This window comes from Scophthalmus maximus, chromosome 16 (assembly GCF_022379125.1).
Source record: "Scophthalmus maximus strain ysfricsl-2021 chromosome 16, ASM2237912v1, whole genome shotgun sequence".
Lineage (NCBI taxonomy): Eukaryota > Metazoa > Chordata > Actinopteri > Pleuronectiformes > Scophthalmidae > Scophthalmus > Scophthalmus maximus.
The window spans coordinates 11,605,624-11,617,795 of NC_061530.1; the positions used below are offsets into that span (position 1 = coordinate 11,605,624).

At 41.7% G+C, this 12,172-nt stretch overlaps 2 protein-coding genes across 4 annotated transcripts; one reads left to right on the forward strand and one right to left on the reverse strand.

Annotated features, from left to right (window-relative positions):
- Positions 1 to 768: 768 nt before the first annotated feature.
- On the forward strand, positions 769 to 3,652 carry si:dkey-197c15.6 (putative nuclease HARBI1). Its single transcript, XM_035612562.2, has 2 exons — positions 769 to 1,598; positions 2,981 to 3,652. The coding sequence occupies exons 1-2, from the start codon at positions 911 to 913 to the stop codon at positions 3,472 to 3,474; spliced, it is 1,182 nt and encodes a 393-aa protein (XP_035468455.1). The 5' UTR covers positions 769 to 910; the 3' UTR covers positions 3,475 to 3,652.
- Positions 3,645 to 11,042, reverse strand: LOC118287412 (receptor-type tyrosine-protein phosphatase H). 3 transcript variants are annotated; one of them, XM_035612557.2, is made up of 17 exons: positions 10,727 to 11,042; positions 9,900 to 10,035; positions 9,260 to 9,517; positions 8,837 to 9,094; positions 8,400 to 8,651; positions 8,040 to 8,267; positions 7,438 to 7,701; positions 6,956 to 7,049; positions 6,814 to 6,855; positions 6,390 to 6,471; positions 6,165 to 6,255; positions 5,932 to 6,008; positions 5,531 to 5,677; positions 5,260 to 5,382; positions 4,830 to 4,990; positions 4,477 to 4,612; positions 3,645 to 3,979 (listed from the first exon to the last, which is right to left on the reverse strand). In XM_035612557.2, the coding sequence occupies exons 1-17, from the start codon at positions 10,790 to 10,792 to the stop codon at positions 3,857 to 3,859; spliced, it is 2,538 nt and encodes an 845-aa protein (XP_035468450.1). In that variant the 5' UTR covers positions 10,793 to 11,042; the 3' UTR covers positions 3,645 to 3,856. The 3 variants fall into 3 exon arrangements, with proteins under 3 accessions (XP_035468450.1, XP_035468449.1, XP_035468451.1); XM_035612556.2 differs by having other exon boundaries at positions 3,646 to 3,979; positions 6,808 to 6,855; XM_035612558.2 differs by having other exon boundaries at positions 3,648 to 3,979; positions 5,543 to 5,677; positions 6,808 to 6,855.
- Positions 11,043 to 12,172: the final 1,130 nt, after the last annotated feature.

Here is a 12,172-nt window from a genome sequence, read left to right on the forward strand (position 1 = left end):
TTCCCTCTGGAAATTTCAATTCTTTCATTTCATTCTTGTTACATTTCAAACTTTTTTCTCATTACATTTCAATTTTATTCACGAAATGTAAAAAAAAAAAAATCAGATTTTGTTTCACTTCATTCTTAAAATTCCACATTTATTTATTCTTCTTAGTCCTGATCCAAATCATCCTCCATACATGGGGAAAATACCCCCAAAAAACACCATATCTTGCAAAGATAAAGAAAGTTATAGAAAACAAATGAATGGGTTCCTTCTTTGTTTCGAGGAAATTCGTTTTGCAGTATGTGGCATAATCCTGCTGACAAACAAACGACCAGAAGTGAAAACATTCAGTCTAGACTGTGGTTGAAAATATTAGAGCTGCAACAGTTAATCGAATAATCGGTTAGTAATCGATTACTAAATGAACCGCCAAATATTTTTGATAATCGATTATTCAGTAGTTTTTAGGGGGTGAAAAAGTTAAAATCCTCTGATTTCAGCTTCTTAAATGTGAATATTTTCTGGTTTCTTTGCTCCTCTATGACAGTAAACTAAATATCTTTGGTATGTGGACAAAACAAATCATCATCTTGGGGTTTGGGAAACACGATCTTAATTTTTCACAATTTTATGAAATTTTTATGAACAAAACAGCTAATCGATTCATCGAGAAACTAATCGTAAGTTGCAGCCCTAGAAAACATAACTTCCTTGGCGGAGGTGAATAGACTGTATAGCTGTATTTGCCGGTGGTCTGTTTCGTGTCCACCAGGTGGCGATGACGCGCAGCATGGCGGATCGTCCAAACATGAACGAAGAAGAGTGCGCTCGCCATTTCTCCTCATCCCTTGTTCCAGTGAACCTTGCTCTGCCGGAGCGTCTCATCCGTGTGTGTGTGTGTGTGAACACACAGCGGTAACAGATGGCCTTCGCTCTGCCGGTGTGGCTCGCGGTCCACGAGGAGCTGCTCCGACACGGAGAGGCGGACTGCGGGACTTGCAGCTGCTTCGACGAGTTCGACGACGAGGCGTTGTTCCAGCTGTTCCACCTCTCCAGACCCTGCGTCGCCTTCATCGCGGACGCCGTCCGCGGCCGCCTGAAGACGCTCCCCCTGGACGAACCCGGGCTGCCCGCGGACGCGATGGTCATGCTGGCCCTGAACTACTACGCGCACGGGGTGAACTCCGCCCCCGTCCTGCAGAGGGTCGGGCTGAGCCAGGCGGACGGCGCCGCGCTCGTCGTCGGCACGGTCTCCGGCGTCGTGGCGGCGATGTCCGACGAGTTCATCTCGTTCCCGCTGAGCCCGGGCGCCAAAGCCAACGTCGCCTCCAAGGTCGAGGGCCTGTGCGGGATCCCCCGGGTGCTGGGCGTCCTGGCTCCGGCCCACTTCAAGATCAGAGCGTCTCCGTACGAGAAGAACTCGTTCAGGTCCTTCGTCAACACCCTGGGCTACACGTCCGTCGTGAGCCAGATCGTATGCGACTCGGACGGCAACGTGCTGAGCGTCGACCGGTGCTGTGTGGGCAGCACGTGTGAGCAGGAGATGTGGGAGTCGTCGTCCGAAGGGAAGGAGATGGAGAAGGAGCTGCTCGGGTCCTACTGGGTTGTTGGTAAGATGTGGGAAAAGACATCACAAAAGAGATGTGACCAAGTTCGATCGAAAATCTCTGCAAAGTGACGCTTAACCTGTGCCTTTGTGTGGGGGTTTTCAAATAATGATAGTAGAATCCATCCATCCATCCATCCTTCGTCTACCGCTTTATCCATTTAAGGGTCACGGGCGGGCTGGAGCCAATCCCAGCTGACATTGGGCGAGAGGCGGGGTTCACCCTGGACAGGTCGCCAGCCTATCGCAGGGCCACATACAGAGACGGACAACCATTGACTCTCACGTTCACACCTACGGTCAATTAAGAGTCTCCAATGAGCCTAACCCCATTCTGCATGTCTTTGGACTGTGGGAAGCCGGAGAACCCGGAGAGAAGCCGGAGAACCCGGAGAGAACCCCCACGGGAAGAACATACAAACTCCCCAAAGAAAGGCCCTGGTTGGTTTGAACCGGGATTCGAACCTAGAACCTTCTTGCTGTGAGGCGAACGTGCAAACCACTGCAGCTGGTAGTAGAATATAGGTAGAATAAACTTGTTTTGTAAAATCAAAACAAAAGAAAACATTTTTAAATGATTGGTAATATCAAAAGATTTAAGCAAATTCACATCCCAAGTCCCCAGAAAACCCATTCTTTAAAAACGTGTCTATAGGACAGAATTAAAAGAACATTTAAAATATGAAAGATTTTTGTGTAAAACCATCCCGTTCACACACAGACACTTCTCCATAACCCACTAGACAATAAAAACATCACAGAAATCGATTAGAATAGATTAGAATCTCTATCGCCATGGTAATAAGAGAACGAAACACAGTTCAGCAGCTCTCAGGGATTGACAATATAAATAGCAAAATTTAAAATAATAAAATATAAGAATCAAGATAGATAAATAAACATAATGAGGTGGTACTTTATACACATTACACATTAAACAACTATTTTTTGCATTGTATTCTACAACTTTACAACGTACAACAAAATCTAAGTCAAGGTTCAATCTTCCCTTGCTTTCTCCAGACCTTTCAACCATGTGTCAGTCAACCTCAGCAGATGGAAATTGCTGAGGAAAAATAAGACATGTTTGAAATCCCTGGAAAAAAGTGAAAGCCTCTAAATACTTCCTGAAACCAGGGCACAGGAAATGATGATGAATGATTTTTAGTGTCTTGCCCTCCGCACTTACGCTGCTTTATCATGTTTTAAATTGTTTCCTTTGACCAGCTGCAGCGTAGTGTCTCAACTTTGCATTTATTCATTTCTGACAGACTGTCTATACCCCCCCCAGTCCTTACATCCTTAGTTTCTTTTGCATTATTACATTACAATCTGAAGCAGTGTTATTTTAATGTCCTTGACCACCCTGTCTTGTGTCTCTTAAAGGTGGGAAAGGCTACCACTTGAGCACACACATCTTGACTCCCCTGTCAGTCCCTGACGGTGAGAGCGAGATCCGCTTCAACGAAGCCCACGCGAAGATCCACAGCGTCATGCGGACGACGCTCGGCTCCCTGAAGAGGCGTTTCCGGTGTCTCATGCAGCTTGGTTTTGCGCAGGAAGCCTCTTTGAACAAAAAGTCTAACATCATCAAGGCGTGCTGTGTCCTGCACAACATCGCAAAGAAGTTCTCCGTCCCTCCGCCGCCGCCGGCCGGCAAAATTGAGGCCCTGCATCCAGGCAAGCAGCTGTCGGCGCCGGCAGAGGTCGACCCGGAGGCCCTGCAAGCCCGACAGAAAGTCATCGACGAGAACTTCTCCGTAGTCTCCAGTAGCCAGGACCCAGCAGGTAACGTCACAGAGGAGAGTGAGCGAGCAGAGCCGGTGTGTCGTCTGCTCGAGGAAGCATCATCGACACATCATGGACAAACACTGGATTGAAAGCCAGCTTAGATAATATGACAGCTTACTGATGATGTTTTTTTACCATGTTTGCAGAGTTGGAAAATACACATCCAGGTATCTTTGTGAATAGAAAATATTTTTATTTCTTGTACAAATACATAAACACTCTTTTCTACTTACATTTGTTATTTTTAATAAATGGAATTTAAAAACATTCTGTTTGCTCAAACAATAATAATGAAAATAATAATATGAAATTATAAAGGTAAGAAAATCTAAAGCTGCTATGCATATAAAGTGAATATGTAACTCATGGAAATTCATATTTACAGTTTATAACACAATATAGTATGTCGTCTTCAGTGCAGCTTCAAGTGCACATGAGACAATATTGTCGAGTTTAGGCATTTGTCTTGCATTAACGAAACTCTTGGAGCACAGTGGCGTTGACATATATCAGGTCTAAATTATAATTATCTTCGGTCTTCTCATCCTGCTGCAGACAGTCCATGATGCACTGGTGCAGGAAAACATACTGGGTCTGAAAACCAAAATACCAAATCTTACCGTTTGCACACGCTGCCGACACTTGCATGCACAGTTGCCACAGAAATGCCTAAACACATTATTACACTATAATAATTCAAACATTATACAACTTTCCAAATAATAAAGCCCAAGTATTTGTTTTAACTCTAAAATTCCCAGTTGCAAAGAACGTAAATGTTCATATGCATATAAACAGTGGTGCCGTGAGGTCTACATTAATGAGACAAAAAAAAAATCAGTTGGTCCTTATAAATTCCTTATAAAAGTAAAACCAGATTGAATGTAATTACATTTTTAGACATCTTTTTCAAGGGATTGAAATGAGCAACTATGGCGAAACGTAAAGCACAGCTTATTAGCACCATAGTGTGAGTGCTTGGACCATAACACCAGGTGTCTAAAAATGAAACGAGACGTGACCTCTCTCAGATAAATAAAAGGCTGCGTAACTAAGGAAGCGACAGCTCAGCCTGAAGCGCTCAGACTTACCTCCGTCTGCACCATGTGCGGTCGACTCAGTCTCAACTTGTGCACAAAAGCGCCGACGCTCACCGCTCTCTTTTGGTCCAGCTGCTGAAGCAGCACGTCCAGGGCGATGATGGTGCCGGTCCTGCCCACTCCAGCACTGAGAGAGACGACAGCAAAAGGTCAAGTAGCTGATCAACGTGAAGAAGGGGCTCTGGTGGTCTCATCGGTGCAAATCACCCACTACTGACCCTGAAGCGATTCCTCCTTGATGACCTTCGTACTCACAACTAACATAAAAAAGTACGCCTAAAAAGTGGCCCAAAGAAGATCCTAGGTTGCCCTCCCTGTTTAAAAGAAGCACTTCTTTTGTATACCTGCAGTGGACCACAGTCGGTGCTCCGACCCCTTCTCTCTCCATGTGCCACCTCATAATTCTTCTGAACTGGATCAGGGCTTTGGTGCCCTGAGGGACTCCGTGGTCAGGCCAGGCTGTGAAATGGAAGTGTTTCACTGTGCGCTCCTCTGAGGTGTATCTCTGTTAAGATTCACAAAGATGAATTCAGAATTTGGAGGTCAATTGCTTGAACCAACATAGTGCCTGGTAAATGATACTTTGAAGTTGTCAGGGTACAACGGCAAGCGTTTCCCCTGTGTGAAAACATGTTTTTCTTATAGCATTGACCACAAAATATATTTAATATAAATGGTTATTGGTTGTTGGACTCGTTTCAGTGTGGACAAGGTCACTTTTGTTAATACCCGACCAAATTTTTTTACACCATGAACATTTTAAGAGTTTCGTACATGTTTCACAATAAATTCCCTCAATATCCAGTAGGGCTCCTGTTCCTTAGATCTGAGGGTGATCAGGAGCTCTTGGTAAAGGCCAGGATTGCTGTCTTCAGGCCAGTATTGTTCACACTTGGTCTAGGAAAAGGAAACAAGGAAAAAAATATAGATCGGTAATGGCAACGGACAAAAGCCTGAGATCTGTGTGAGCTCTTTGTGGTGACAGGAATGATTGTAGGTTAGCACTTACTTTTAAAATCTGGCAACAGAACATTGTCACATCTACCTGGAGACTCACCCGTCCTCCTTCGATGCAGTTGGTTACCATGACGATGCCTTTCACTCTTTGTTCCCAAACCATCGTCCAGAAATCGTTGACTGTGGAGGGCAGAGGACCCTGAGTGGCAATGTACTCTCTTCTGCTTCTGTGGCCCTGAGGGGCAGTTGTCATAAGTTAACATGTGCACCTTTGAGTCATGTTGTACTGCTCAGTATGAAATAAAACACCAGACTTTAAAATGAATGTGCATGTGCAGATGTTTTTAGCAGCTGGAATTGCAACAACTTCCCGAGAGATAAGGAAAACGTAAAGCTTAGCAAACCTGTCCTCTCCCAAAAATTATTATAGTGTGCTATAATGTCAGAAAGAGCTTCATCAAATGATTGCAGCCACCAAATAATACCTACTGGTATGAAACTGGCATTTATGTAGTCAGAGTTCCCTTCGGACCTTGACGTAGTTAGCTTCACTCGACACCAGTCGTCTAGGATGAAAGAGGCGAAGATGGTTTGACTGGGACTCATCATCAACGAAGAAGACACTGCTTTAGACAGCCACAGCGAGTCAGTCAGAGGATGTGGACTATGTCACGAGTCTCTACTGCTCGTGACAGCGTGGTCCGGCAATCTGATAGGCTTACACGGCAAGACGTTGCTGAAGCGGTTCTTCACGTTGTTCTCGGGTAGATCGGCTGCTTTTTGTTTCTGCTTGGTGCCAACGGGAGCAAGACTCTGCACGTGGATGGCAGGTGACACAGCATGTGATTGAGACAAACAACCTATACAGGTACAATTTTACAATCCTACACAGAAACAGGAAGAAGAGGAAGAGGGGGAACAAAATGTATATATATTTTTGAATGCACCTCATATTCTTGGCCAAAACCTCTGTTGCTATCCACACTTAACTGGGAGAAGTGGCCTGGAAACTCTGCTACAGAAATAGTTCTGACAAAAACAAAACAGAAATAAATTATCTGGGACATTTGAAATTCATACATTTTACCACATGAAGGTGGACATTAATCGTATTCCTAAAAAATTGTAAAACGCACATAGCCATCGCACCATCAGTGTCATCAAGAATCACATGGACAAAGTTATGATTTATTGGCAGATGGAAAAAAGGACAATCTTTATCTGTTGGTGCTACCTTTGGGGAGACTAAACCTTCGCCCTGATGTATATTTGCTTACATGTATGTTGTCGCAATAACTCAATTTACTATAGTGCAGACTGACAGTGGTGTTACCATTAGTAGGAGATGAGTCAATGTTTACTTACCTGTACCTTTTACTAGATAGTTTTGATCCACTGTAGAATGGCGTTTTTCTGTTGCGGGAAAGAGGCAGGTTCACTGAACTGCACTGAGTCAGAGTGAGTTTCAGGGAGATAATAAAGCTTCAGTGTTCGTCGCTGCAGAAGCACCAACCTGATTAAATGTGGCCTGTGGAACAGAATGAAGACAACCAAACAGACCACGACCCCAAAGAGCAGCAGAGTGACCACGGACCCTGCAATGACTCCTGCAGGGAGGAAAGTCTGGATGAAATGCTTTGACAGTACAAATGCAACACAGCAGGAAATTCCTTTATCTTACCACCAGGGGGAGTTTTGTGATGTGAGAAAAGCACAATAATGAGTCAATTCTAAAAACAAATGTTACATCAGGAAATACACTGATAAATATAGATATATATATATGAGTGTATTTCCTGATGTAACATTTGTAACATTATATATAATGTTATATATATATATATATATATCAATAGAGTAATATATTAAATATATTACTATATGTATATATATAATAAATATATAATATATATATATATAATATATATATATATATATATATATATACATATAGTATATATATATCAATAGAGTAATATATTAAATTTGACTTACCCCTCGGATCAGTAGAACATAGAAAAACAAATGGTTCGTAACTCCTTTCTGTCCCAGAAAGAGAAGATAAAGACACAGCATATGTTCTGGCTGGATGAAATCCTGATATTTCCACATGCTGTTTCCCATCTTCAGGCACAAGGTGAGTTTGCCCAGTCACATTCACCTCCACTGCAGTCCACACGCCGTCAGGCTTATTCCAGACGAGGAAGATGGAGTAGCCAGCATCCCGGTACTCACAGCGAGCACTTAAACTTGGAGGAACTGAGTGAAACAAGTGTCGAGATGTTTTTAACAATCACAGACATAATGCACACACATAACATATCAGTGTAATCATATGACTTAAATTCTTGCATTTCTATACTGTTGTGTTGACTTATTGATCTGATGAAAATGTCCTGTCATTGTAAAAGCTGCCCTGCAAAAAAAGGATTTGCTTTCAAGTGTATGAAAAAAAAAAACTATCGATTACATGGATGCATAAAGCACCTTCCACTACCATTATTGTTAAAATGCTTCTTGAAATCTTTCATCATTGAGCCTAGACTGTGTGATACTCTCCTGGTTCTTCACAGTATTTGCAGGTGTACAGTACTTACGGATGGTAAGACTGTGACGACACTGATCAAAGCGTGTAGAATTTCTCTCGTACACCAGAGACACCTCGTAGGTTGCGCCGGGGTAAAGGTCAGTGAATGACACATTGCTACCGCCAGGACTGACATGAATTTCTTTATAAGTGGCGGTTGCGTTCGAGAATAAGCCTTGCACCATCCCTTGGATCGACGAGTTTGTCACGTGCCAGGTCACACTGGTACAGTCTATGGCTGAAATTGACAAGAAAATCACTGCAGACAAAAGCCAATTGCTACAAAATCCTATCATTCATATCGGAAAATACGGAAATATTAATGACGATAAGTTGGTACGTTTGTCAGAGAGAAGGCCTGTATATATACCTGTTACTGTGAAGCCTTCATAAGCAGTGCTGTTGAGTCCGGAGAACATTGTGATCACACTGAATCGATACTCTGTCCCCGGCTCGAGAGATGTGACTGGGTATGAGACAAAACTTTGGGAAACGTCTGGGGTCACATCCATTCCATTGATCTGAAGCAAGTAGCTCCAGCCTTTACCCACATCCTGCCACTTCAGGGTTACTGTGGTCACAGTGCGTTCAGTCACGCTGACCGAAGACACAGCCAATGGAACTGTTGAATTGGAGAAAAAGATTTTACTCACCACAAAATGTGAAGGTTTGCACTCTTACTTATACCCACATCACATTCTTAACAGTTTCAGGAGCTGGAAGAAGGGAGCACACACAATTTTATGTGTGTAGTAACGTACAAAGTGGGTTCTATCATGGTCCATGTTGTGAGTGATTTCATCTTACCGGTGACTGCAGTGTGGTTAACGCCGCTGCTTTTGACACTTGCAAACACAGTGACGAGACTGAAACTGTATTCAGTCCCACTGCTGAGATCTGGGATTGTGTGCGTCACGAGTTCATCTTCCACCAATGCAGTGACGTTGATCTCTCCTCCACTGAACCCAAGTGTATACGTGAGGATGTGTTCCACTTTTTTCCACTGCAGAGTGACACTGGTCTCATTTTGTCCCACTGATTTAATCTCCTCTGTATTTCGAGGAACTGAGAAAAAGAAAGACACGAAGAAGAAAATGACAGAATATCTCTGACAAAATGTTGTGTTCTGTTGTGTTTGTATAGCTGTTTTCACAGATAAAATGTTTAGTTCAGATTAAGTTATTATTTCACAGTGCCGAGGTCTGTCGTGGTTCATGTTGTAGGTATTACCAGTCACTGCGATGAGGTTTACTCCGCTGCTCCTGACATTTTCAGACACAGTGAAGAGAGTGAAGTTGTATAGTGTCCCACTTGTGAGTCCTGAGGTCACTTGTCTCACGAGTTCAGCTTCCACCAATGCAGTGATGTTGATTTCTCGTCCAGGAAACACGAGTGTATATGTGAGGATGTTTTCCACTTTTTTCCACTGCAGAGTCACACTGGTCTCATTTTGTCCCACCAATTCAAAGTCTTTCGCATCTCCAGGAGCTAGGGGTTAAAGAGTAAGAGTGAAGAAGCAATAACAATATTTGATTTGATTGTCAAGGACAGTAAGGGGTTTTTTTGGACATTGGGAGAGAGAAACATTTAATCATTGCTTATCCGCTTCTTCTCATCCACTTTCAATTGAGTTTGAGACCTTGATTTAATCTGCTATTGTGCAATAACAAAATTATCAAATATCTATGATGTTTAAAATGTTATTGTTTTTTGTATTGTCTTTATTCTGTTATATTTTATATTCTTTTAATTTCTTATCTTAAGCCTGTTCAGCCCTTTAGTCAACCGTTGTCATTTTAAATGTGCTACATAGATAAACTCTGACTTGACTTTGACAAAGATAAAGGGCATCAGCTCATACTATACTCACGTGGTTTCGTTGTTGGAATGGTTGTCATTGGGATAGTTAACAGTGTGCTCGTCGTCTCTGCTTCTGTTGCATCTGTCGGTGTTGCTATTGCTGTCTGCGCTGTGTTTGGTGTGGATGGAATGGAGCCGGTGACACCCTAAAATCACAGTAAGATTTGTGAGGCACGGAGAGCGTGACCTATACTCTTCATCTGATGATATACTGCTGCCTCAAAGTGAATACAATTGCTGCTTTCTTCTTGTATCTATATCATAATGTTAAAAAACACGACATTACTGTTACTAAATTGTACATGACAAACAGGTTGATAAAACGTTTTTGAGACAACCAGGAAACATTGAGGAAGAGTCAGACAACCCTAAAAGCAAATTACGGTCCAACATCCATTTTTTGAATTTTGTACTTCTTCCAAATCAATAACAATGCTAACCATAGTTGACTTGAGTCAGCCCTTTTAAACAAAAGCAAAACATGAACATTAAATACAGATTTTCAGGAAAAATGACATATCTTCTAATGCATATAGAACCAAATATAATGTAAGATAAATCTATCTTTGTCACCTTGTCTGGAATACTAAATAAAAATAAATGTGTGAGATACAGCTCCCTTTATGGTTTACATGGAATTATTTCCTCATTTTTGCCTTTGTTTTGACACTGTACTGCCACATACTTCCAACTTTTTTATGATGAAAATCAGTTATTGAACCTCCACTGTGGTTTTGACCTTGTGGTTTCCTTTTATATAGGATAACCTGCTGCTGCTGAAAGAAGGTAAGCGTTCTGTTCACTATCAAATTGGTTAAGTGGGGAAAAAAAACTTACCCAAAGAAGAGTCCAGAAGACGCACAGCAGCAAGCGGTCTGAGGTGGAAGAAAAAGGCTTCCTCATTGTTATGGTTTATTAAGCTACTCACATAGTATTGGACTTGATCAATTCCATTTGTTCCCCCGAGATGAACCTCACGTTGCTATTTTCAGTACTGGTGTGTTGACAGAAACAACACTTGAGGTTGGCAAAGAATTTCCTTCGGTCCTGAGCTGACAGTCCAATATTCACTTAAATCCAGACGTGTTGACTTTTAATTCGTCAGCACGTCCTCCCTTCATAACCTCTGGTCCCTTCTCTTATTGGCAAGTGACTAAGTACATGCAAGGGAGACCTTTGCCCCGCCTGTAACTTCCTTATAACGGTCAACGTGTACGTCAAGCAAGTAAATTCACCTGTTTTTCATGTTTGTTAGTGGTAGCTGTGTTATATCTACAAAAAATTGCAATGACGAGTTCCATTGTTTTAATGTTTTAGCCTGCCTGTGTACCTTTGTGATAGGTACATGAATGTTGTAGTTTTTTTTATACTTGAGCCCAGGCAAATCTTTTAAATGCTACTTACAAAAAATTAACACATATATATGTGTGTGTGTGTGTGTGTGTGTGTGTGTATATACTTTAAAAATATATATATTTTTAAAATTCTATTCTAAAATGATCATTTTAATTATTTCTTAGTCTTAAACACTGTCTCGTCCCTGTAGGCTGGTTTCAAAGAGAAGTAGATTTGATTGTGGTTTCTTGACACTATGTGGGAAGTGATATTTATAGCTTCCTTGTTTGTGGTTGAGTTGTTTATGGTCCTGTGAACGGGGAACAACATCACCAACACAACTTTAACAGTGTGTCTCATGTGATGCAGAACTCAAAACACTGTGCAACAGTTTCCGTTGGGGAAACACGAGGAGGAAGTTCACATTTGTAATATTCTCACTCAGAACAAGTCTATATAATGAGCTTCCATGTCACATATTGAGCATAGGACGCATTATACAAAGCACATTAATTCAACATTCTTGCAAACTTACTGCATTTTTTTTCTTTGGCACCAAAGAATGATAATTTGTGATTTAGAGATCTTTACTCTAAAGTTGATGAAATGAAACGCACATAAGGTGCTTGTGTTTGTGAGTCTTGTTCCAAACAAATCTTAAAATGTATCAAGTTTCCACTTACATGTGTCAGAAATGAAATGTTAGTAGCACATGGTTACAACCATTTTGAATATCCCACAAATAAGCCCTAAAGATAAGATATATATCCCAACTACTACACATTAAACATTTTTTTAAAAAAGGTACAAAATAAAATCTGTAATAACTTTGGTGTTACTGAAAACTTTGTATGTACTTTGTATGTGTTCAAATACAGAAAGAAAAATGTCATCAGAAGGTTTGGGAGACTTCGTGGGTCTGGCTCGAACCCCAAATGAAAAAAAAAC